This window comes from Salminus brasiliensis, chromosome 14 (assembly GCF_030463535.1).
Source record: "Salminus brasiliensis chromosome 14, fSalBra1.hap2, whole genome shotgun sequence".
Taxonomy (NCBI): Eukaryota; Metazoa; Chordata; class Actinopteri; order Characiformes; family Bryconidae; genus Salminus; species Salminus brasiliensis.
In genome coordinates, this window is record NC_132891.1 from 29355051 (window position 1) to 29380610 (window position 25560).

Consider the following 25560-nt stretch of genomic DNA (forward strand, 5'->3'; position numbering starts at 1 on the left):
GAGAGAGTCGAATGTTTTCAGGTATGCTGATTTTGAAAACAGAATTAAGTGGAATTGCATTTAAGCAGTACAGCAGGTATGGTAGGTATAATTCTAGATTATCTCTAAATATACTGATGAACTCTGGTATATCTGCTTGCTTCAGTATGGCAACTCAGCAGAGCGAGAAAGAGAGCGAGGGAGAAAGACCAGCGCGAGAGCCACTTACTGGTGGAGGGTTGAGTTGCTGGTGGCAGTTCCACACAAGTGCCATTATCAGCCACACGGTCATTAGGGCAGGTGCAGACTGGACCACTGGGGCTAAGCAGACACAGCCACTCACACTTCTTCCGGTCACATGGGTTAGCCACTGACACACACACACACACCCACACATATTGTTTAATCAACAGATACCACACTTCCAGAAACACTTTTTCACAGAATCTTTACTTTCACTGGATTGTCTTGGGTTGAGGATCCATGCAAAATGTAGGATCAACTAACTTTGTTAAACTGCAATGATTAATCCAAGTTTGTGTAAACCAGTCACTCGAAGACATAATTCAACTACTCTTTTATTTATTTTCCCCAAATACACCCACCCCCTGAATTTTTCCCAATTGGTACTGGCAATTAACCCATTCATAACTCCCCCAGAACTAGCAACGCTCCCAACACCATTTATTTATTTATTAATTTATTTCTTTATATTTAAGCCTCCAATTTGAAACGTGTGTAATAATTAGATGTTATATCATATGTTAAAACTATCACACACACACAACCACTTACTCTCTGGCTGTTTATAGCGGTGGTAGAGCACTATGTCAGTGGCGTGGTTGATGCCAGTAGTTAAGTTTTCCATTGGGCCCTTGCCGAACTTGTTGACACGGAATACATAGTTGTTGATGTAGGTGACGCCGTAGATGTAATCCTCAAAGACATCAATGCTGAACGGGTGAAGGAGCTCTACAAGGGAAAAAGACTCCGTATTAGCCAAAATGCACTGTTAAATATTCTCATACTCGGTCAATGCTAATCCAACTACTTGCATTAAAATGATATGTTCTTAATTAATCTCTTCACTTAAGATGGAGGTCTTAGAGTAGGCCATCATGCTCAAACTACCAAACACTCTGCTACACCACAGGAACAAACACACCGCTATAAGCATATGTAGGTGTGCGCTGTTCCAGGCTAAATTCGTTACAGGACTGAATCGGATTCCTCCGATATCCGATCCAGCATCTCCACTACCAAAATAAATGTTGTACAATGTTGTACATGCCTGGGTTTCTATGTTAATCCTTTGTCCACCACAACACCCATGGTGCTATGATCCTAAACCTTTAACAGAAGTCGTTAGGTGCGTGCAGTAAGTGAGTGCAGTGTACTGAACTGTTTTTGGCGTTGGAGACTGCCACCACAGGATCCGTGCCGTCCAGACGCACACTACCAATGACCGAGAGCTTAGCGTCAGCCCAGTAGAGCCGCTCGTTGAAGTAGTCCACTGCCAGACCTACACAAACACACAGAGAATGCATTAATTAAACCGTACTCCTGAACTGAACCTTCTTATACCAGACTCACCGTGAGCAGAAAAGAAAGAAAGAGACTCACCAGTGGGCCACTGCAGGTGCTCGTGCACCAGTGTCTGTCTAAGAGTACCATCCATGGCTGCGGTTTCAATTTTGGGGTGATTTCCCCAGTCTGCCCAGTACATGGTCCTGAGACATTGAACAAAACAAAGACAATCCATGGATCAAAACAAGACTATACCCTTAAGACACAACTTAACAGCAAGAGCTATTTATGGATGTCAAGAGTCCACATTTTCTTCTCTCCGCCAATGTGTTGTGAACAGAGTTGGTGCAAAAATATGGACCTTCAAGAGGGCTCCTGAAGACTAGTTTGTGAACAATTGAGATAAAAAGCTATTTTTCCTGAACATTAAACAACAAGAGCAGACACTCACAGACACTTTACACATTGTCAGCTATGCTAGAATGCATGGCTAGAATTTCTGTTGGCTATAAAGAACAATGGCAATTCCTTCTAAATCTTTTTAACCAGACAGTAGAGTTTTTAAACATCATCTCACCCCCTGGGAGGATCCACCACAATAGCATAGGGCTCATCAATCATGCCCGAGATCAGGGTCTTCCTATTCTGGCCGGATATCTGGGCCACCTCAATGACATCACGACCAGAGTCAGTCCAGTACAGGTTCCCAGCAACCCAGTCCACTGCAATACCTCTAGGGGTCTTCAGACCTGGAATCTGCAAAAAAGAAGAGCATGTATTTAAGGCATATCACCACTAAAAATTCTAAATCACTCCAGTTTGAGGAGATGAGATGGTGTTCGAAAGTTTAATGACAACCACCATCAGAGCTCATTTATCATAGAAAGAAAAGAATGAGCTATAACTACGTACTTCGAGGTTAGTGACGGTTCCTTCGCTCTGCCTCTTGCTGCGGTGGGAGTTGGGCGAGGAGCCAGATGAAGATGAGGATGTGGATGGCAGCTGGAAGGAGGAGATGCCGCTGGTGTGCCAGTTGGTCCAGTAGATGCGGTTGGTCTTGACATGCAGGTCCATGGCATCGATGCGCACGTTGGCGTCACCCTGGAAGGTTTGCTCGTACGCCCAGTTGGGCATACCGGGGTCCAGACTGCGGATTTCATTATCATCAGCGATGTAGAGCACCTTCCTGCTGTTAACATTCACATCTGACAGAGACAGAAGACATGTTTGAGAGAGAGAAGGAGGAACAGATGTGTAAACACAAACAGAAATAGAATATCATTTGATCTAGACAAGTAGCAAACATACACGATACGAGAGAACATGATAGAAACCAGAGAAAAACTAAATGATCAGCACAACAGACAATAATCTTAATCGTACGGTTGTTGGATTATATGTGTTTGATTCACATATAAAACTCTGTGTGAATAAAAGATGCAACACAGAATATTCAACTTGATTTTCCCAAATGTACATGGTGTGTTTTCGTTTATTTCACTTTCTTTAATTTATTTCCCAGTTTATTTAAAATAAATAAAAGCTAATAGTAAATTATGAAGGGATGCATACATTTAATCTAAAAGAAAATCGTATGATAAACTGTTACTCTTCAAAAAAAAAAAAAAAAAAAAAAAAAAAAAAAGAAGTTACCATCAGTTTTGCAGGTGTCATTGACCCTGGCAAAGTGTTTGTGGCAGCTGCACTTGTAAGAACCCTTGGTGTTGTTGCAGATATGAGAACACACCCCAAACTGCCTGCACTCGTTTTTGTCTGAAAATACAAGAATCAGTACAATTAACAAAACAACACCCTCCAGAACGGCATTACCTCCACTGTAGATGCTGTGTGCTGAAGAAGGAGGAAGGGGTGTAACCTTGGCAGTTGTTGAAGCCTATGCTCTGGAAGCCTGGCTTGCAGGAGCAGAAGGAATCAGTGTTGTTCGTCACACAGTGGACCTCTTCCGTCTCGCCACACAGAGACTTATTACTCTTACAGTCGTTCAGCATGGTGTCTGTAAATGCACACACATACAGCAGGTGTTCAAAATGGTCTTAAAGGATCTGTTTGATGAAAGATCTCATTTACACAATGTTTAACACAAATATGTCTCGGCCAGTTCTGTACTGAAGCTACCAGGCTAATGTTAATAAGAAAGGGAATACTAAACAAACGGGCAAAAGTAGTTGGTACAGCCTGTAGCGTGTAAACGTTACCATGTTTACCATGTGTTGCTTCCCACACACCATACTAAAACTGTGGGTAGTGTGTGGGTAACTGAACACCTGTGCTAGCAATAGGTGCATCTCAAAGTATCTAAATTCACTAATACAAGGAGCTGTCTGGACGTGTTTGGGTAGCTTCATTAACCTCAGAGCTCCTATGCATCATCTTCACTCGTCATAGCCAGGCGCCAATCAGCTTGAGCCAAGTTTAGCATGGTATGTTACCGACCTATCTTTCTTGATCAATATATGCCTACCAACTGTCGTCGGGAAAACAATGAATACCTGTGCTAGCAGAAGGCACATCTCAAAGTATCTAAACTCGCTAATAAACAGGGGTGTCTTGATGTCTTTCGGAAACACACTGGTGCTTCATTAAGCTCCAGGTCAAAACTAAAGAAGCAAACTTTGTTCTCCAGGCTGATCGGTCTAACACTGCTTTAATAAATCATTTTACACAGCCTGCATTCGCAGACTTAAGAATGACAGTGATGCGTGTATGTGAGATAACGAAACCTGACAGTAAAGCTCACCCAGCTTGCAGCCGATCTCGTCTGAGCCGTAGTCCTCACAGTCGTTAAAGAAGTTGCAGCGCAGGGTGGAGCTGATGCACTTGCCATTGCTGCACTGGAACTGGTCCTTTCCACATTTGCTTGCATGCTTGTCTGTTCAAACACAGATCCAAATCCCACATTTGTTTCCGCCCCATGTACCAATCAGAACACTGTGATCCTAAGAAAAGAAACGAGTGCAGCCAGCTCAGGAAGAAACAACTCACCACAGTTGAGCTCATCTGAGTTGTCCCCGCAGTGGTTGACGCCGTCGCAGCGCTTTCCACTCCACAAACAGACGCGTTCGTTCAGGCAACGAAAGTTTCTGGTGGGTGGACACACAAACTTCCCTGTAGGGCGAAAGAACATCTGGCCTGAGCTCCAGAGAGCAGCTGGGTTGTCTCAATTCTGGACTGAAACATTGGTATAGAAGGTGGACCTGTATAGGGGCTTGTTAAAGATTGAATTATTATATATTATCATTTACATGGAGGTGCCCTTTGACCAGGCGCATCGTTAACAGTTCCGGTCACAACTAACAATCTTCTTTCCAATATTTTAGTTCCTCAAATCTGAAATATCACCTCAATACAAAGCATTTATCCGTGTACCCGGATGATCAAGCCAGCACAGACGCTAGAGCTAGCAGCCAACCTCGCCAAGCCACACTGGATCAGGCTTTCAAACGCAGACTACGCAGTTCTACCAGCCACTGACTTACAAACACAACTGCAAAAAGGACAGCTATGGACTGTAGACCAGTTAAGATTATTAGATTTGTTAACAGGGCTTACGAGTCACAGGGCGCAGGAGTAGGTCACACTGATGTGATATGACTGTAGTGAATGACATACACCATATTGGTCCACCATATTGAGGCTTGTATGTCTGCACAGTCAGGGTTCTTCTTAAAAAAAAACTGAACATATGTCACACTGCGGACGACATATGGTCATTTTTTGCAATTATTTCCTTTTTGCTCCAAGACACTGTGCTCAAACTTACAGCCTTGTTCACACTCCATCATTTATGAACCTATTAATTATTAGGTATATTCTATAAATAAAAACTAATACCACCCAGCTGGTTTGTGCAGTTTGTGTGAATGTAGCAGAGTGGAAAGTCTTAATGTGGCAAGCTAATCAGGAAGGGAAGTGGTCAGATTGCCCCTGATTTTTAAGTTCAGAAATGTTGATTAGCAATGAATTGGAGGTGTTGCAACAGACAGAAAGTGGCAGAAAGACACAGTGGTGTTTTTTTAAGCAGCAATTCATTAGTTTAAAGGGTGTTTACTCACGGCATTCCTCTGGGTTTTCGTCCGAATTATCGCCACAGTCGTCTTCACCGTCACATTTCCAGGCCAGAGGCTTACACAGAGTGTTGTTGCACTGGAACTCATCACTGGGACAGAGGCGCTCTACTGAGAGAGGAAAGCAGCAGAAGTTGTTTTAGGTTCACAGCTCAGTTCAGAAATCTCCTTATTCTGGTTTACAGCTCATGTGGGGCCTGACTGACATACTGCTTAGCTTATAAAATAAGGCGATGTTAGGAGCCATGAATTTATGGGCAAACAGCAGAAGTCCTAGTAAAAGGGCTCCAAATTTGAAGTGATTTTGTGAAGAAGGACAATGTTCTTTAAATGTGCTCTTGCTTCACATTGCAACTTTGTCTTGGAAAACATGGAAAACACATATATACACACACTCATCCACACACTCACCTGCGACATCACACCTCTCCTCATCGCTGCCGTCCATGCAGTCAGCATCAGCGTCGCAGCGCCAGCGCAAGGGGATGCAGTGGCCATTCTTACACTGGAACTGGTCTACATCACACTTTAGATCACAGCCATTCTGCACCACACACACACACACGCACACATACATACATATTACAACCATTTTAAACTGATCCTAACCATACAGGGGAAAAAACACAGTATTTACAGTTACTATCCAATACAGTCTATCTAATTAAATTAAAGAACAACTGAACAAATTAATGATTTTCTAAGAAATTATTGAAAATGTAAATCTTGGGGGGGTGAAAACATGTACTTAAAAACGAGACAGCAAAAAGAGCACTAGAAGACGACAGAGGGAGAGAGAACGAGCATAAGAGCAAGAAAGTACACAAGAAAAAATGACAAACCAAGAGGGAAATTAATTATAGCAAGTGTGAGTAAGCAAAAGGCAGGATCAGGAACAAGAAAGAGCATGAGAAAGCAAAAAGTGAAGTTTGAAAGATGGCGAGAGACAGAAAGAGCAAAATCAAAATCATTTGTAATTCCGGAATTTTTATGAGGCCCCAAATACACATATTTCATAATATAAAAGGTATAATGCGAGAGTAAAAGAGCAAGAACAAATGTGTGAGATAGCAAACAAGAGAGCAAGAGAGCAAGAGCAAGAGAGAGAGTGTGTGTGTGAAAGGCCTTAGCTCCAGTACCTCATCAGAGCCATCAGCGCAGTCGTGATCTCCATCACACTTCCACCTTCCGGCAATACAGCGGCCGTTAGTGCAGGCAAACTCACTCTCCGAGCACTGACGCGGCACTGCAGGACACACACACACAGTTCATAAGGTCCTCCAGCATATCCACTATACTGACTGCACAATATTACATCACATTTAAACAGGGTAGGTAAGGAGGGGAGGAGGAGGGTCACAATATAAGGGAGTCAAATAAAAACACGGGTTCAACACAGGAACACAGGAGGGGGCAATGAAAGACAGAACAGGGAGGGAAATAACAGATTGCGGAAGATGTTCTTTTCACAATCACAAAACAGTTTGATCAGAATGGACAAAGAAATGAACTTTTAAAGTGGACTTATAATCCCTGACTGCTGCGTCTCGTCTGGAGAAACAGGCGCTAACACATCTGGAGGAACCCGCTGAGTACTAGAGTAACTGGGACTAAACCATTCCACCACTAGAGGGACAGGGGCTGAAATTGGCAGCTTCTGTCACAAACACTGAGTGAAAAGAATGGCACGATGGGAGAAAGACCACACGAGCGGGAGGGGTGGGTGGTTTGTGGGGGTGGGGTGGGGTTTGGGGTGGGCGAGGAAGTGGAGGAGCGGCTGGGATGGGAGGAGTGACCTACCTCTGAGTCAAGCCACCATGTCAGTGTGAAATGGAGAACAAACATAAGATGAAGTGAAAGGCATTCATGAGCAATGTGGGCAAGAATGTCATGAAACAGTGCAAAGCAAGTGGATGTGATATGCACACTCACATGCACACACACACACACGCACGCACACACACACAAACAAACAAAATGCATATGCGGCACTAATATAAATTATAGATCATACACACCCTTGTCTGTGCTCTTCAACAGCTCTAACACACACACAGAATAAACACACAACCGTTATAAAGCCACCAACTTCAGTCCTGGCGTCAGGGCTATCGGTGCTATAAGCGCTATGAGAACTGTGCTCGCTCATTCGAGGGCAGCTTAAGCGATAGATCAGAGAAGACCAGATCTATTTGGTGTCAGAACTTCGTGTCCTTAGCTTTGGCTTTGGAGCTATGATGCGAATGTAGCTAACAAGCACTGGAGAGCTACGCTCCACCAACTACCACAATGCAAACTGCATGCCTGGGTCTCACACCCCTGGGAAACTGATCTCTTGTTAAACAAAAGTCTGCATGTCCAGAGTTTCCAAATATAGGCAAAAACTGCACAAGCTGTGTTCCAATTAGCAAAACAAAATGTAAAAAACGCCATAGCAACCACCAAGAAACAAGAACCAAGAACACCCCAAACCACCATAGCACATACTTAAGAAAACCTGGGGCCCCTCAGCAGGCACCTGAAACACCACAGGAACCACCTATGACACCTTAGCAATCATCCTGGCAAAAAAAAAAAAAAAAAAAGTATACCTTGGCAACACATGTCACCCACTTAGCAACACTTTGGGGAAACCTCAGCAACCACATAGGAACTACTAATAAATACCTCAGCAATACCATGGCAGCCAATTAGCAACACCAAGTGCACCTCAGCAACCACCTGAAATTGCATAGTAACTGCCATAGCAAACATCCTAGCTAACAACTGAAATACCATGGCAACCACCAAAAAAACAAAAACAAAAAAAAACCCCAAAACATCTCAGCAACACCATAGCAGCCACTTAACAACAATCTGAAACAACAACCCCTTATCAACAATCTGAAATACCATAGCAACCACCTGGGATACCATAGAAATTACTTCGCAACTACACAGCAAACACCAAGGCATGCAGTTTGCGTAATGCTAATTGGTGGAGCATTAGCTCCCATTACATCTCCAGTGAGAAACTGACACCAAACAATGCAAATGAGAGTTTGTGCTGCACATCAGTTTAACAGTAGCAGAAGTGTTCAGAAAGCGCAGGCTTGGGGCTTCTACAGCGGAAGAGATGCTTACCGCACTCCTCCTCGTCTGAGTTGTCTCCACAGTCATTGTCGTAGTCGCACTTCCAGCGGCCAGGGACACAGCGGTTGTTCTTGCAGCGGAACTGGTAGGGCTCGCAAGTTCTCTCATCTGCCCCAAACACACAGGAAAACATGTGGATAAGAGTTACATTACTGTTCAGGTTAATCATATAAAAGCAATCTGGTTTTGAACAAAAGGTGTAAACCAAAGCCAGTCTGTTAATATGCAACATTGCTTTCAAATATATAGCAGGAGGACACCTGTCCAAAACTATAAATGGAGCTTTTAATGACTGAGAATTAGTGGACTTCACAAAGTTATAGTAATGTGAATTGCCGTGACGCGAGACACACACCTAAGCTCTATTGGTGTAAATATTCCTTAAAGAAATAAAATGCAATAAAATTGTGGGTGAACACAAACTGTGCGGGCATGTGATCCAAATCATGCAACTTCTCAAACATCTCCAGTCTAGATAGTTTTTTATGTTTGTTCATTAAAAAAAAGAAAAATATGTAAATATTATAAGATAAGATAAGATAGTCCTTTATTAGTCCCGCAGTGGGGAAATTCTCAGTGTCACAGCAGAAAGGGATAGCAAGACACTCAGTTACAAAAATTTAGATAAATAATTTACACTATATACACAATATAAATAAGAATTAAAAAAAATTGCCAGAATGATTTGCCTAGTGTGAGACATGTAAAAGTCCTTCAGCCAGATAAACTTGCATGGAGGGGTATAGACCGAGCTATGCAATAGTTATTAAGATGGTTTTAGCTTTCTAGTAGATTATTTTAAATATTTAAAGTGAAGGGCACATAGTCAATACTTAGGGGTGGCTACATTTCAGTTAAAATGGTATGATGATAGTGTATGAAGACAGCTGAGAGTAAAAGCTCAGAGCAGGAGAACATACCACACTCTTCCTTTGGCTCATCTGAGGCGTCGCCACAGTCGTCCTCGCCGTCACACTTCCAACGTGCTGGAATACAGCGGCCCGAGTCTTTACAGCGGAATTCATCAATGCCACACGTCATCTGAGCTGCAGCGGACAGAGAACACAGAGACAGGTTGAAGGCACATGTCACACACACCTATGTTTGCATGGGTCAGTTCGATGAAAAGGATTCACAGTTTCCCCAAACTGCTACATAAATAAATTGGTCAGGATGCAACACAGGTAGGTGGATGTAGTGTTAGGGGTCTCGTCCAAGCATTCTTATGAGTGTAACGTGTAGGTGTAGTTACCCACTGTGCTATACCAACCACCTTCATCCCACAGATTGGTGGCCGAGAAAGAGGTTTGAAAAGAAGGTAGGTGTATTCGAGAAAGCAAGGAGAGGTGTGTCAGACAGAGCCTTACTGCAATTGGCCGGTTCATCAGATCCGTCCACACAGTCGTTGTCACGGTCACACATCCAGACACGGGGAATGCAGCGCTTTGTGATCACACACTGGAACTGATTGGGAGCGCACGTCACCTCCGCTGTAACGTCAGTACACAATACCCAGTCAGAATGACAACAGTAGGTGATTTCCTTGCTACAGTTATATAATGTCTATACACCTAGTTAGCTTGCTTGCACCCTGTTTGAGATTTTGTGACAAATCTTTTTCATTTACACACGGGCGGGATGCTGTTCTTTGATTGGTCAGAGATTTGATTTTGTTTATTTTTCTTCTACTTTTCTGTTAAAGTAGATTACGTGGACTGTACAGTGCTGTGCTTCCCTTCCTCTGGTACAATTTTACAGTCTATTCTCACCTTAAAGCATCAGTTTTGAACAAAAATAAAAACGGATACGATTTTTAAAATTTAGTTAAACCTTCACACCATAACCGTGTCTTCTGCCTTCTTACCATCATCCCACAGACTTTTAGCTGTGCTCCACCATATACTTTCTTTAACCTCTGAAATATTATAAATATTATGGAGGTTTGCTAAAAAACTAAAAAAAATTACATAATTTTCGTTCATTTCAATAACTTAATGGGCTTTTTCTTTGTACGTAAAAATCAGACCTGCAATTTTTGGTGTGTTATGATTCTCTCGGTTGGTGCATACCCAGGCTAGAGAAAACATTTGATAGGTCCACATCCAACAAGGTAAGTATAATTAGGCAGCCTTGATTTTGAAATGTGTTATCCAAACTTTTGCAATAATAAAATGCAGTTCCTGCAAAAGATGTTACATGTCATTGCATACATTTTGGTCCATCAATACTAATCTTTTTTTTATTTTGTAGCACATGTTTCTATTCCTAATTCTATTGGGAATTCTGTACTGTGGGTTTTCTTCCAAGGTCCTATACTTTAATTATAAGAACACAGCGATTGTTTACTTTTATTTTGCATTTTCTTCCAATCAGAGCCGTGCAGTCAGAGATCCAGGTTTCTCTGCCTTTTCTAGACTTTCCTTTATTTTTCTTTTCTCTGTAAGAGCCGAAATGCTGAAGGCTTCTCCTTGAACCAACTGTTCATTTTTAGGTGTTTGTTTTTTTTCTTGTTTTTGTTCACACTGCGTTCCAAACCACACACTTTTAATACAGTAATTACTCCACTTTTATCCACTAAACAAGGGCACTTCTAATGGTGCTGTCCTAATTTTCACATTCATTATTTAGTCTACATGTGTGCAGTTTGAAACACAGCCTTTGTGTTTGTTATAAAAGGCTCCTGAGGGTAAACACTGCATTTCTGAGCAAGTGCATAAGGAGACCATGTTCTAGCCACAGCAGTCAAAATAAAACCTTCGATATTTCCCGAAAATCAAGAGCCTACAGACAGTGAGCCCGAGGTCAGTCATCTGATCCAATGAGAAAAGAAAACTGTGGAGAAGAGTCACTCACGGCAATCTTTCTCATCTTCTCCCTGACCGCAGTTATTCTGGCCGTTGCAGCGGAAGATGCCTGGAATGCAGCGGCTGGGGTGGGAACACTTGAACTGGCTGGGCAGACAGACGTGGATGTCTACATCCAAAAAGAAAAAGTTAAAAGTTTTATAAAGAACAATCTACAACAAAAGATTTTCCACAATGTGAAGAACCCTTTGGGCACCCAAAAAGTTCTTTGAGGTGTCATGGTTCTAGATAAAACCCTGATTGAACGTCCCCTTTAAAAATGCACATATGAGTAAGAAATCTGTGTGAGAGTGTGTGGGTTCGTACCGCAGTTGGCTTCATCAGAGTTGTCCTGGCAGTCGTTGTCTCCATCACAGATGTAGGCTGGGTTGGTGCAGATGCCTGTGCCACATTGGAACTGCCCTGGCCTGCACTTAAACTCAGCTACACACACACACACACACACACACACACACACACACACACAAACACAAACACACACACACACACACACACACACACACACACACACACACACACACACACACACACACACACAACTAGCATTACTACCTCCCTCCTCCCAAAACTCAACCCTTACCTAGATATAGTAATTATAGTGGTATAGTAATTTCATAGTAGATATACAGCAGTTAGTAGCTGTGCATTTTACAAAACTATAAATAAAGAGTAACTGTCAGTTAAGGTAAAAGATTAAAATAGCTAAATATTGAGGACAGGGTTCAACAGGTCAGAAACCCTGCTATACTCACGGCAGTCTTCAGGTTCGTCCGAGCGATCTCCACAGTCATCTTCAGTGTCGCACTTCCACCAGAAGGGGATGCACTTATCATTCTTACACACAAACTGCAAAAAGACAGCTCTAATGTCAACATACAGTCATTTCTACATGTATGCAAACTCAAATTCACCCAGTGAAGTCGTCGTCGGGACACAGCAAAAGACGAACCTGGCTAGCTGTGCAGTTGGACAAGCACTGTTTGCCGTCTGCGGCCAGGTAAAAGTTGGTGGGACAGGCGCATTTGTAGCTCCCGCCGGGAGCAAGCAGGCACAGGTTACTGCAGCCTCCGTTATCTACCTGACAGGGGTGACCCTCCACTGCACACAGTGAAGAAAGAGAGAAACCATGTACGTGTATTCAATGAGATGCACAAAGCAAAAACTAACTGTGCCAAAGTGTTTCCAAAGCTTGAAGCTATAAATCTCATCAAAACACACATACATATATAGAACATTCATATATAAAAAAATTATGTTGCTTTAACAGACCTCATTTGAGCATTTAAATAAATAAATAAATAAATAAATATAATATTATATTTTTCTCCACTAATTTTAAGTGTGTGTGGAAATGGCACCAGTTTCATAGAATGACTCTCATACTTATCATTCAGTACCTAGTCTATCTAATCAACCCCTTATTACATGAAATCAGGCGTGCTAGTGGTGAATTCCAACCTATGTGGAGAAATCTGGAACCAAACCTTTGTTCTGCTAACTAGCTCAAAAGATGCTCATGTTCCTTAAGTTTATTACAAACTAATTAAAATAATTAAATTCAACAAATGAATAGCTCAGAAACATGCCTTTAAACTGTTCACTAAGGCCCCTTTCGCACAGCACTGTACATCTCCTTACCCTCAGGCTGTCTGGATGGATGGTAGATGTGGATGTCCATAGGCCTGTGCAGGGTGCTGATCAGCATGGTCTTGTTGATGCCCATTGTCTTGTGTGCTCTGTTGATGGACTTGGTCTCCCAGTCGGTCCAGTAGATATACTCCTCGAACAGAGTCATGGCAAAGATGTGCGGGATGTCGTGATTCAGCACTGTGGAGGAGACAGCACACACTCAGAACACAGCCAAAGCTATTCAAACTGAATTCCAACCCATGCCACCATGTTGAGGCATCACTCAAATCTTACACCAACTTAAAGTAAGAAACACTCCAGCAATTTCATAGCCTAAGCTCTATCTGACCTTGCAGTGCATGGGTGATCACCACAGATAATAGCTCTAAGATATGTGCCTATATAAGTATACTGCTACGTCTTAGGGATTTTGCTGAATTGTGTCAACAAATGTATGATTCTGTATGCTTCCTGTTGAAAATCAGCAACGGCTCAATGGCTTGTTCTATAAATTACTTTATTTACAAAACTACTACGATTTATCAGGTAACGGTTTCCCAGAGGAGTCCCACAGGGTTCTCTGAAACTCATCCATTATGAGAGTACTGCAGTTATGAGGGTGAGGAACAGTAGGGTGGGCGTATGTACAGTGTTTAAGAAGTAAAAATGACACATATGGTGATCAGCGGTACAAGGCAGATGTGGCAAATAGCTTAGTTTGAATGGCCAGATAAACCTTTAAAGCCCAGTCTTTTTATACCCATGCTTGATGTTCAATACAGAGTAAAAATTAGCTAACTAGAAGTGTGTAATAAACGTCTGTTCTAGTTTGTTAAACACCAAGCACTACAGACACAAAACCACATTCACGGTTTGCCTATTTCTGGAAGGAGAGAAGTCCAGTAGAACAGTACAATGCTCTTCCACTGCTGGAGAGATCCCACTGACAGTCAGCCAATGTGAGAGCAAAATTACATTTCTTTAAGAATTCTCCTACAGCTAGTAACGTGACTCGCGCACATTAAACAAGTTCACACAATGGCCAGTGACACTACAGGGCAGCTCTGATTCCATCAAGCTTAGAATTCCCAGCATGTCTGTGTCCTCTGTTAATGTCAGGGATTGAGATGGAAATGGGAGCTGCCCAGTCGCCCCCTCTCCCTCGAACATGCTGATCAGAAGCACAATGGTTTAGCTGTAAGGTTGTGGGAATGCTTTATAATGGAGCTGGAGAAACACTGGGGAAATGCACACTCCGGTCATTCGCAAGGCTAATGCTTTTTTTTTTTATATATATATATATACAGTGCCTCTTTCTAAATGGGAGATAGCTTAACTGTAAGATGTTCTGAGGTCTATCCAAAGTTTAAAAGCTTTGCATTTGCTCCCTGTTTCTAGATCAGGCATGGGCAACAGGGCAGAAGGTGTGTCTAAGCAGGAAAAGCACAAAACTGTGCAGGGATCTGGCCCTCCCCACCCTGGGTCTAGATAATGCAAAGCTGGCAATATCATCCTGTCTTCAATGACATTTAGTGTATGTGAAAGCGAGAGACTTTGGACACACCGGTATGTCTGCTTGAGCCGTCTAAGCTAGCAAAGGCGATGTAGTCCTCGCGAGCGTCTGCCCAGTAGATGCGGTCGTTAATGAAGTCCAGAGTCAAGCCGTTGGGCCAGGTGATCTTGTCCTTGATGATGACGCGCCGGTCAGTGCCGTCCATTCCAATGCGGCCGATATGAGGGATGTCTCCCCAGTCTGACCAGTACAGATAGCTGGAAAAATAGACACCAACCCACAGTAAAGACTAGGAAACACTCATTTTCATTTAAAAAGTTTTTTTTAACTGATCAGTACAGTGATATGACCATTTAGCAGCTAAAACAAGACTTCAAGACAAACTCTCCATTCTACCTTGAATAGTGCGGCAGTTATAATGCGTACATTTTAACAGCTGAACATAACTACTGCATCATTTAAGGTGGAATGGAAAGTTCAAGTAAGAGTAACTTCAGCCTTGTTTCCAATTAAGTTCTTTTTTGTTTTCCGTAATAAAGTCCAAATAATCAATGTTTAGGGTAGTTTTTGAGTTTCATTTGCTAAAATAATTTATGTTAACGGCACCTACCAAGTATTGGTAGTGGATCAGGCTTTTAAATCAGATACCTGATCCATAAAAAAACAAAAAGGCCTGGATTTACCAGAGTTATTGGATCAAATTGGGACATCCCAAATACAAAGTATAAAAAAGTGTGTGGTTTGGGACACAGCTGCTTTGCCTTTGCCCAACAAACCCCAGTTCTCAGAGGATGCAGGGCAAAACATTGTCAAAATATGTCAACCATTCTCAAAAACACAAGGTATTTACCCATTTCGCACATCCACCGCCACAGCTCTTGGCTCCCTTAGGCCACTGTTGACCAGCACACTTCTGTAGGCTCCGTTCAACTTTGACACCTCAATGGTGTCTCGACCTTTATCACACCAGTACAGGTTACCCCCGACCCAGTCCACAGCCAGCCCGTCTGGATTACTTAGAGAGGTCCGATGCAGCACCTACAGCATGCACAGCAGGAGAGATGCATTAGTAACTTGGTTAGGAAAGCCATTAACTATAACAACCATTAACAAAATCTAAATCTAATCTAGCTTTACTACTCCACACAGCATTGCATCATACAGTGAGTGTGTGCTATTCAGGCTGAATTTTTAACAGAATTGGTTCAGATACATCACCCCCCTCTCTGATATCCAATCAAACATTTATTACCCATATCAGTCTGAAAACTACACCACAAACAAAAAGCTGCGTCAAATCACTCCCAAAAAATATAATAACTACGTAAAACACGTGCCTCTACGTTACTGCCATTCATGTGCATGCGACGGATCATGCTGCCTTGAGTGGTCACATCTGTCCAGTAGATCATCTGTTCAGCGTAGTGATAGTCCAGGGCCACGGCATTATTCAAACCCTGTCACACACACACACACACACACACACACACACACACACACACACACACACACACACACACACACACACACACACACACACACACACACACACACACAGCCAAACAGAGAACATGATCAAGGTATCTTTCCCAGCCAATGGTAATATAGTAAAGTCTAACAGTAACAGTAGCAGTATACCAGTCAGACATTGCTACCTGTTTGATGAGGGTGTAGTTGGTGCCATCCAAGTTCAGCTTCCTCAGGTAGTAGCGGTTAGCAAAGATGAGGAAAGGCTCCTCTTCTACAGAGAGAAAACAACCAGCCAATATGGTCAGTAAAAAAGCTCTACTGTAAAACAACAGTAATAAATATCATTGCTGTCATGCAAAAACCTCCAAAATTTCCCTTTCAATGGAAGTTGATGTAAACATGGTGGTGGCGTGTGTGTTGCGCTGGTTTTTAAACACTGTGTCCACTCATCGTCCACTCTATTAAACACTCCTACCTAGTTGGTCTAGCTTGCAGATGTAAAGTAATAGAGAAAAGCTCATCTGTTGCTGCACAGTTTGTGTTGGTCATCCTTTAGTCCTCCTTCACAGGATGCTGCCCACAGGACGTCATTGGCTGGATATTTTTGGGTTGGTGGACTATTCTTACGCTGAGGTGACAGCACTGCTGTCTGGTGCACTCATACAGGTGCAACACACACTAACACACTACCACCACCAGGTCAGCGTCACTGTAGTGCTGAGAATTTCTCACTACCCAAACACATGCATATACATGCATATAATAACCTTCATAACTTTCAATGGAAAAAAAAAAATCCTGATATTGTGACACAATGTAAAGATCAACTGTCAGATTCAAACCGTCAAAGTTTGGCTCCAGACATACCAGAGATGGACTTGCAGCGTGTGGTGTCGTTAGCTTGCATTATGTAGCCATCCACGCAGAAGCAGTGGAAGCTGCCGTGTGTGTTGACGCAGCGCTGGGTGCAAGGGTAGGTGGTGGTGCATTCGTCCACATCTACACACGTCTTCCCGTCTTGCTTTAGCCTGAAGCCTGGCTCACACCGGCACTGAGGACACCACCGAAATCACACAATTAGTCCTTTATTTTACCACCCTACAGATTACGTGAAGTGCTCCCAATTTTTCAACTTTTAAAAGCTGTTGTACAAGCTAACCCAGAAACAAAGCAAACAGCGGGCTATAAGCTTCCATTAGTAATTTATTTAAAAACTCACACACAAACATGTCTTAGTTAATTGTGTGGGAAAACTGTAGTGAGAGGTCAGTCTTTTGTGCTGTAAACCACAAATGCACACACACACATGCAAAATGCAAACAGAACCTTGCTCTCACACACACACCTTGTAGCCGATCTTAAGATCCTCGCAGAGCTGGGAGCAGCCGCTGAGTTTGTGGTTCAGGCACTCATTGATGAAGCAGTTGAGCTCATCTGAGCCGTCTCCGCAGTCATCATTCCTGTCACATAGCACCTGCTCACTCACACAGTTCCCGTTGGTGCACAGGTGGGCTGTGTCATTACAGCGATTCTCTGTAGACACACACCAAACCAGAGTTACAGAACTAGAGGTTTCTGGCATCAGAACATGAATTCAAAACTGACTTTTTAATTTTTTTTTTTTTTTTGCTTACTTTCTTTATATGGATTCTACAGACTGTACGGAACATGTACACAGAGCTAGTCTATGCGGACTCACTTTTTAAACACACATTTAATACCCGGAGTTATGTGCTTTTTTTTTTTTTTTTTTTTTTTTTTTTTTTAAATGAACCAACTGGACAAGACAATGCAAAAGTAAGAAAGCGTGAAATAAAGAAAAGAAGGAAGAAAGAAAGAAATATAAAGAAAGAAAAATAGTAAAAGAACAAGAAAGGACAAAAGAAGAGACAAAGATGAAAAAAGAAAGGACAAGGGAGAGGTGAAAAAAGGTAAAAAAACAAAAAACAAACAAAAAAAACAATGGATAAATAAAAGAACAAAGGAAGGGACAATACAGATAAAAGCCAAAAAAGAAAAGACCAAGAAAAGGGGACAATAAAAATAATGAAGGAAAGAATAATAGAAAGAACAAAAGGGAGGGACAAAGGATAAAATGAAGGACAAAAGAAAGAATGGACACCAAAAAAAAGACAACACAGAACGCATTAAAGGAATGTTTGAAGGACAAAAGAAAGGACCAAAAAGGACAAAAGACAGAGAGAAGGAAAGGAAATTGATGGTTTCTGGACTGCAGCACGTACAGCTCTGGCTACATCACTGCTCAGTGTGACGGAAGTTGACAGGAGTCTCAGTAGCTGTCTGTCCTCAGTTGTGAAAGCAGAAAAGAGAAAGCCCTCATCTCTACGAGCTCACTGAAGCGATGAGTGTGAGTCTCTACAGGAAGCCAGATACTAATGAGGCTGCAAAGAGGCCGCCATCAAACCCCCTACCTCTCACACACCGCATTAAACAGCTGGCTCCCAGCCAGGGCTTTTACAACCACTGGCTTTTATGGCCCCACGTGTAGCTGTAATGGAGCCATGTACTTTCCAATTTCACACTGATTGCACATTGCTGACAGCCAGACTAATATATTAGGATGGTTTTATAGTAATTATGGAAAGGAAAAAAAGACTAATTTGTGGTACTGAGGATCAGATCAGGATAGAAACAAACGTAGTGTGGACGTCCAACACCAAACGGCCAGGTCTAATAAAATATTCTGTAGAAAATACCAGAGCTGTGCGATCTGATGGTTGTTGTGTATGGTACCTGGCTCAGTGCATTGGGAATTCTTGGGTGCTTCATCCGACTGGTCATGGCAGTCAAACTCGCCGTCACACTCCCAGTTCTTCTGCTTCAGGCACTGGCCATTAGCACAGCGGAAATCGTTGGGTCCACAAGTGGGGTATTCTGTTATAGGAAGATTAGAAGACGTTAAGACGCAAACTTAAATTAGGGTTAAGATTTTGAGTTTGGGTTGACGGTAGGATGATGGTTAGGTCATGGGGAATGATTCAAGGTAAGGTTAGGTGCAGGGCTACATTCAATAGACAGTCAGTAATTTACATTCAGCATTAGTTCAGTTGCATTTAATGCACATTCAGTTAAATGCTAGTTAAATGTCGGGTCAACATCTATGAGGCATCTACAATGGACCATACAAGTAATGTGACCACTCTAGTTGGTTCAGGTCACTTGTTCTGGTTCTAAATACAGGGGTATAAGGGCTTCACACACAGACACACTCACCACACTCTGGAGACTCATCAGACCCGTCACGACAGTCCAAGTCGTGATCACACACAAAATGCTTGGGAATACACTGCTTATTCTGGCACTGGAACTCTGCATCATCGCAGGTAGTATTGGTTGCTGAAAAGAAACATGGTGAGGGAGAAACTGAATTTGGATAAAATGCTACTTTAACCTTTTATTGAATATACAGGGAGGAAGAAGTCTAAGCATTCACTCAGAACAGCAGTAAACAATGTGTCATCAATCTACAAAACTATCTCGACTGTGTAACAACCTTGACTGATGTTATATGTCTAGAACTTTTATGGATAACACTGATCAATATAAATTAATATAATAAATAAATAAGTATCCATGCTAAATTATTAAAACCTATCCCTATTAAAAGGCAAATAGACAATAACATCCTCCAAAGCTGCCCAGACTAAACAGAACCTTTATCTGGGGCGATATGACATAATATAAAAAGCACTATTAAACTACTATGAAATTAATGTGTGTCTGATTGGGTGTGATTTTTTTTGCTCGTTATTCTAACAAGAAATCTAACCCCTATTTAAAGGAAACAAACAAAAAAATACAACATGACAAAATGCACTAGTAGTTTAGGACAGAAGTCATCACTGGCTTGAATCGTTCTCTACAATAGGGCTGCAACAAAGACAAAGATGAATAACGCATTCAAAAAGTTTTACTGAACCAGCCAATATACAATATAATTAAAACAAATTCCAATATATTTTTCCTGCCAAAATTTTAAACCAAGGATATGCAAAGTAGCAGCTATAAAATATGACTAAACTAAACCAGTTTTCCCTTCATTTTTAGATCAGCAAAAAAAAATAGGCAGCAATTTTAGTTTTAAGTTTGAAAGTATTTTGAGTTACTGCTTTGTATCAGTGACTTTTGACACAGCCTGGCTGTAGCCACAATATAGTCAACCCTCCTCTGCATCCTAGTTAGTGCTGGAAACGTGTTTTATCACCTAACCAAAGTTGAACCAAGTCAATTAGTCGTATTCATTCAGTCACTGCAGCCCTGCAGAAATTCATACTGCAGCAAAGATAACCATTTGACAAACATATCGTCTCTGTTTTTCTCCTGTAAAGCTGACATTTTTGTGATTATTGTACAGTCCTACCGAGTTACATGCCTTAATTTCAGCTCTGTCTCACAAAGGACTCCTAATACTCACAACAGCCAGCCTTGGCTCCTTCGTCTGCCCCGTCTGGACAGTCTTTGTCTCCGTCACACTTCCAACGCTGGGGCACGCAGATGTGGGAGCCTGGACAATGGAAGGCCTCCGGACTGCACGTCTTGGACTCTGTAAAGATATTTATAGAAGGTTCATCTAGAGATCTTCCTCTCATCTCCTAGATCACTATTCATGCTGAGGACTAGAATGGAATCTTATTTATATGCATTGGAGCCACTGTAGGGCATCTCTCAGCATCTTTATCTGTCTGCATCTTATCTATTTGTTTTTCTCTATACAAACAGCTCATATGACTCACTGCATCGGCTGTCCTCATCTGTGCCGTCTCCACAGTCATCTGTGCCGTCGCACACCCAGGAGCTGGAGATGCAGCGGTGATTTCCACACTCGAACTGAGTCGGCGAGCAGAACTTATCTATATAAAGAAAAGTGGAGGAGTATCAGACATGCTGTTCTTCTCAAGCAATGCCAACACACTGGAAGAGTGAGCTGCAGTGAGCTAAAGTCTCAGTAAGGGCTTAGGTTTCAGGTCAGCAACGAACCGCAATGCGTCTCATCCGTTCCATTCTCACAGTCGTTCTCTTTGTCACAGGTCCAGCTCATAGGAATGCACCGGCCGCTCGGGCAGGCAAAGAAGTTCACGGGACATTTCTGCTTCCTCTTGGCTGTGGAAGACAGACGGGATCATCATCTCATTCTGGGCTAAATACAGCAATAATAATATAAAAAAAAGAATGTTAAAAGCTATACTTTGTGTGTGTGTGTGTGTGTTTCTGACCTGGGCAGTTCCTTTCGTCTGAGAAGTCTCCACAGTCGTTGGAGCCGTCGCACTGCCAAGACGGAGCATAGCAGAGTGTAGTGAACTCACACTTCTGGAAGGTCACGCCCTTCACTCCCAGCAGATAGAAGCTGGAGCAGTCAGTGGGGCCTGAGAGAGAGAGAGAGAGATTGAGAGAGAGCAAAAGAGAATCAATGTACCCCTTTAACTTTGGTAATCACCACTGGAACATTATCAGAGGACATCCAGCCACCTGTAAACTGAGCTAATATATGGCTGTACATCGTAGCAAGGACACATGATGTACAGAGGAAGTTCACCATAAACTCATTAGTGTAGGCATAATGGCTGTGGACAAACACGTGGAAATGCTTACTGCAGTTCAACTCGTCACTGGCATCCTCGCAGTCTACCACCTGGTTACAGCGGCTGGAGTTGGAGATGCAAGATCCAACCTTACACTGGAACTCGGCAGCAGCACACATGGTCACTGAGGGGAGAGAGAGCACACACACAAAGCTGTGAGCACCTAAATGTTGGTTGGTAGGGTGCAGCAAAAAAGGGTTACCCAGCTTTTGGAGCAATCACTGATTATTATATCCATTCTACACTAATTGCATGTGTCCCTAAGATGTCCCTATATCGTTCCTAAAACCTTATACCACTTTCTAAAGTTTTGACTAGGAGCCCTGGAGAGAAATTATAGAATAGGCATTCTGCCAGCCAGTAAGTAGGGGTGAGATGTCTATTTTTGAGATGTTTGAACCATATAGGTAGGGTGAGAGTACATAGTATATTTTCATATACATCAATGATGCTGAGCATTGTTGCTGACCAGGTTTTATTCTATCATAATCTTCTAATGACTACGTCCAGCATGATGATGCACCATGTCACAAACCAAAACCAGTCTCAAACTAGTTTCATGAACATGACAAATACTCCAGTGCGCCTCAGTGGCCTTCTTCCCAGTCACCAGATCCGAATTCAATAGAACCCTTTTGAGATGTGGTCGAACAGGAGATTCAGAGTATAAGCGTTCTTCTGAAGAACCTGCAGGAACTGCAGGATGCAATCCAGTCAACATGGTCCAGAATCTCAAAGCAGCTTGTGGGTTTCCAGCATCTTGTGGAATCCATACCACAAAGAACTTAAGGCTGGTTTAAGAGCAAAAGGAGGCCCTGCCCAGTGTTAGTATAGTGTTTCTAATAAATTAGGGCTCCACATCCGAGCCACTGCATGTTGTCACAGCTGCCCAGCAGCAGGAGGCACAGAAGCATGAAGACCAGAACCAGCCGGTTGAGAGACAGCTTCTACCCCCAAGCAATTAGGCTGCTGAAGAGCCAGTAGTACAGTGCATCAGCTCAGTCTGTCAATCACATTTCTCCAGTCTCATCACACCTCCACCCCATACAAACAGACCCTGCACTTACCTACTGGAACTGGGACCAACTGCTCAGTCACACTGCACCCACCAAAGGCCTCTCCCCACTCACACTACACTTAATTCATATTAAGTACATACTTACATACTTAATTCACAATATCTTATCCAGTGTCTATATGTAAATAGTAATTAAGTAATAATTAACAGATTATGTATATATTGTATGTATTATGTATATATCATATACTAAAACTGTATAGCATATGTCTACTGTATGCATAGTGTAAGTTACTGTATACATACACTAATAAAGTGGTTGTTTCTTCAGCCCTACAAAAACATGCACATTCCCTCCTCTACTCACTGTTGCAGGGCAGCTCATCCGAGTGGTCTCCACAATCATCCGTGCCGTCACACCAGGAGCTGTGTTTGATGCAGCGGCCGTTCAGACAGCGCCTGTAGCCCTTCTTGCAGCCGCGGTTAGCTGCAGAAACACACAGCACAAACACATCAACACCACAGTGATCTTAAATCCTTAAGCGAGCAAACTGCAGCTGAGAGCAGAGCCTTACAGCAGTAGGACGGCTTCTCGTCGGATTTGTCTTTGCAGTGAGCGCGGCCGTCGCAGGTCAGGCTGTAGTTGATGCAGTCTCCATTGCCACACTCAAACTCATCCACACTGTTGCATGTCGAGTTCTCAGCTGGGACAGAACCACACATACATACATAGACAGTCAGTCAAAGCAAAAATTGGCAACAACAATATTCTACACTTGTGTGATATGTCTGTGTGTGCTGAAACTGTATCATGCTGGTGGGCTGAGATCCTGCCAAATCTAGTTCTTATAGAATTCTATATTTTATATACATACAAACTTTTTCATGTGGCTCCTGTGCTGTTTATTACTCTCTATGTAGCTTCTACATAGAGCATTATAGGTATAACTTATGAACAACTGTGACAATGTGTAACATAATGTCATTTACATTCAGCCACAGGTTGCCAACTGCCTATTTAACATTTAGTGACTATTTTCGTAAAAAGCCCATCATTTCATGACATCATATGGTGCACCATAGGGAGCCATCTGAGATTCAGCCTCAAAGGAGCTTTTTTTCCCTATGTGGTACTGCCAATTAACCCACCTGTTTGTAGCGCCCCCTAGCACTAGCAATGCTCCCAATACCACAATCATGAAGACTTAACATACGTCTCATCGTTAGGCAGCCAACATGTTGGAGGAAAACGCCAGGACAACACCCCCACCCCACCAAACCGCACCAGCTAACGGATGCCTGTGCCGGCCAACATCACTTAGGACGAGGCAAGAAAGCATCAACTATAGTTACAAAACTCTAAATGCATGCTTTTTAAAAGGACATTTTTTTTCTTCAGGTTTAGATTTAAGCGATTACAGTAACATACAGTAGAAAAGTGCATTTCCTACTGGTTATGCAGCCTAAGTGGTTCCCTTATGGTCAATTAATCCCTTATGGTTAATATGGTCTTACTAAATGCTTGTGATGGTGTTGCTAGGTAGTTGCTATAGATTTGTTAGGTGTTTGCTATGACGTTGCAAGGGGCTGTTTAGTGGTTGCTAGGAGGTTAGTAGATGGATGCTACAGTGTTGTAATGTGGTTGAAATGGTAATGATAGGTGTTTACTATGGCATCCCAGATGATTCCTATGATAATGCAAAGTGATTGGTAGATGCTATAGTGTTGCAGGGGGGTTTCCATGGCATTTCAGATGCAGTTACTATGGTATCCCAAGTGACTGTTATGGTGTCTCAGGTGGTTGCAAGGGTGTTGCAAAATGGTCCTTGGGGTACCGCATGTGGTTGGTTGGGTGTTTCTAGTGTATTTGTATCTATGGGCCATGAGAACAGTGCACACACGTTTGCACATCATTCATTCCAATGGAAAAAAAAATTATATATATCTACGTCCAATCAAAAAGTTGTGTACAAGCCCGATTCACACAATCATATACAAACATCTGGAGCTGGATCAGTGTCTCTGATCACCACCATTCTTATATACTTTATATATACACTTTTATATTCTTTATTTACTTTTGCACAGGAATGTGAATTAAATGTATAACTATTGTCTCACCAACACAGGTGATGCCCTCCACTAGCTTGCGGTCTCCACGGCAGCTGCAGTTGACCCGTCCCTCGGAGGTCAGCAGACACAGGTCCTCACAGCCGCCATTATTGGTGTGACATGGAGAGAACTCACCTACATGCATAAAAGCACATGTGTAGCACAGGTCAGGCACCTTTATCCCAGTTTAGGTATAACTTAAACCCTAAGAACTCAAATTCATCCCGTGACAAAACTCACAGCTGTTTGTGTCCTTGGCGACAGCGATGATGCCCATTGGCTGCTGAGGGATATCTGCCCTCAGCACCTTCATATCCCTGCCGTATTTATCTGCTCTCAGCACAGCCCTGCGGACCCAGTCTGTCCAGAAGATGTACTCTCCATACACCGCCAGGCCGAACGGGTGCACAGGCTCGTTCTTCAGTACCACCTACACATGCAGACACAATCACACAAGGAAAGGGGGGAAACGCATATATTTACAGATTACATCACTACAGTTATTACAAATGCACTGCTATGCCAACTAACAATTCGGCACACTTGAATGTAATCTGATTGGCTTAGATATGATTCAATTAAAGCCTGATTGAATATGATTCAGCTCCATTTCATTCAACATCCACTAATG

General features: G+C 42.5%; 1 protein-coding gene across 4 annotated transcripts in view; it reads right to left on the reverse strand.

Annotated features, from left to right (window-relative positions):
• lrp1ab (low density lipoprotein receptor-related protein 1Ab) overlaps positions 1 to 25560 on the reverse strand; it is a 163312-nt gene that overhangs the window by 9689 nt on the left and 128063 nt on the right. For 2 of the 4 annotated variants that reach the window (XM_072656430.1, XM_072656427.1), the window contains exons 44-81: positions 25170 to 25359; positions 24939 to 25064; positions 23393 to 23521; positions 23185 to 23304; positions 21810 to 21923; positions 21434 to 21583; positions 21198 to 21320; positions 20954 to 21070; positions 20635 to 20763; positions 19434 to 19556; positions 18954 to 19094; positions 17545 to 17732; positions 17067 to 17250; positions 16385 to 16470; positions 16067 to 16186; positions 15580 to 15767; positions 14781 to 14986; positions 13226 to 13414; positions 12537 to 12685; positions 12340 to 12433; positions 11894 to 12010; positions 11577 to 11696; positions 10091 to 10213; positions 9644 to 9769; positions 8715 to 8831; positions 6731 to 6837; positions 6003 to 6135; positions 5580 to 5699; positions 4510 to 4632; positions 4265 to 4396; positions 3383 to 3520; positions 3160 to 3279; positions 2419 to 2711; positions 2084 to 2262; positions 1603 to 1709; positions 1382 to 1501; positions 775 to 951; positions 209 to 349 (exon numbers count right to left, since the gene is read on the reverse strand). In XM_072656430.1, the coding sequence (XP_072512531.1) occupies positions 209 to 349; positions 775 to 951; positions 1382 to 1501; positions 1603 to 1709; positions 2084 to 2262; positions 2419 to 2711; positions 3160 to 3279; positions 3383 to 3520; positions 4265 to 4396; positions 4510 to 4632; positions 5580 to 5699; positions 6003 to 6135; positions 6731 to 6837; positions 8715 to 8831; positions 9644 to 9769; positions 10091 to 10213; positions 11577 to 11696; positions 11894 to 12010; positions 12340 to 12433; positions 12537 to 12685; positions 13226 to 13414; positions 14781 to 14986; positions 15580 to 15767; positions 16067 to 16186; positions 16385 to 16470; positions 17067 to 17250; positions 17545 to 17732; positions 18954 to 19094; positions 19434 to 19556; positions 20635 to 20763; positions 20954 to 21070; positions 21198 to 21320; positions 21434 to 21583; positions 21810 to 21923; positions 23185 to 23304; positions 23393 to 23521; positions 24939 to 25064; positions 25170 to 25359 (5359 nt within the window). Of the gene's footprint in view, positions 1 to 208; positions 350 to 774; positions 952 to 1381; positions 1502 to 1602; positions 1710 to 2083; positions 2263 to 2418; positions 2712 to 3159; positions 3280 to 3382; positions 3521 to 4264; positions 4397 to 4509; positions 4633 to 5579; positions 5703 to 6002; positions 6136 to 6730; positions 6838 to 8714; positions 8832 to 9643; positions 9770 to 10090; positions 10214 to 11576; positions 11697 to 11893; positions 12011 to 12339; positions 12434 to 12536; positions 12686 to 13225; positions 13415 to 14780; positions 14987 to 15579; positions 15768 to 16066; positions 16187 to 16384; positions 16471 to 17066; positions 17251 to 17544; positions 17733 to 18953; positions 19095 to 19433; positions 19557 to 20634; positions 20764 to 20953; positions 21071 to 21197; positions 21321 to 21433; positions 21584 to 21809; positions 21924 to 23184; positions 23305 to 23392; positions 23522 to 24938; positions 25065 to 25169; positions 25360 to 25560 lie in introns of all 4 variants that reach the window. The other 2 variants (XM_072656428.1, XM_072656426.1) reach the window with 1 other exon arrangement.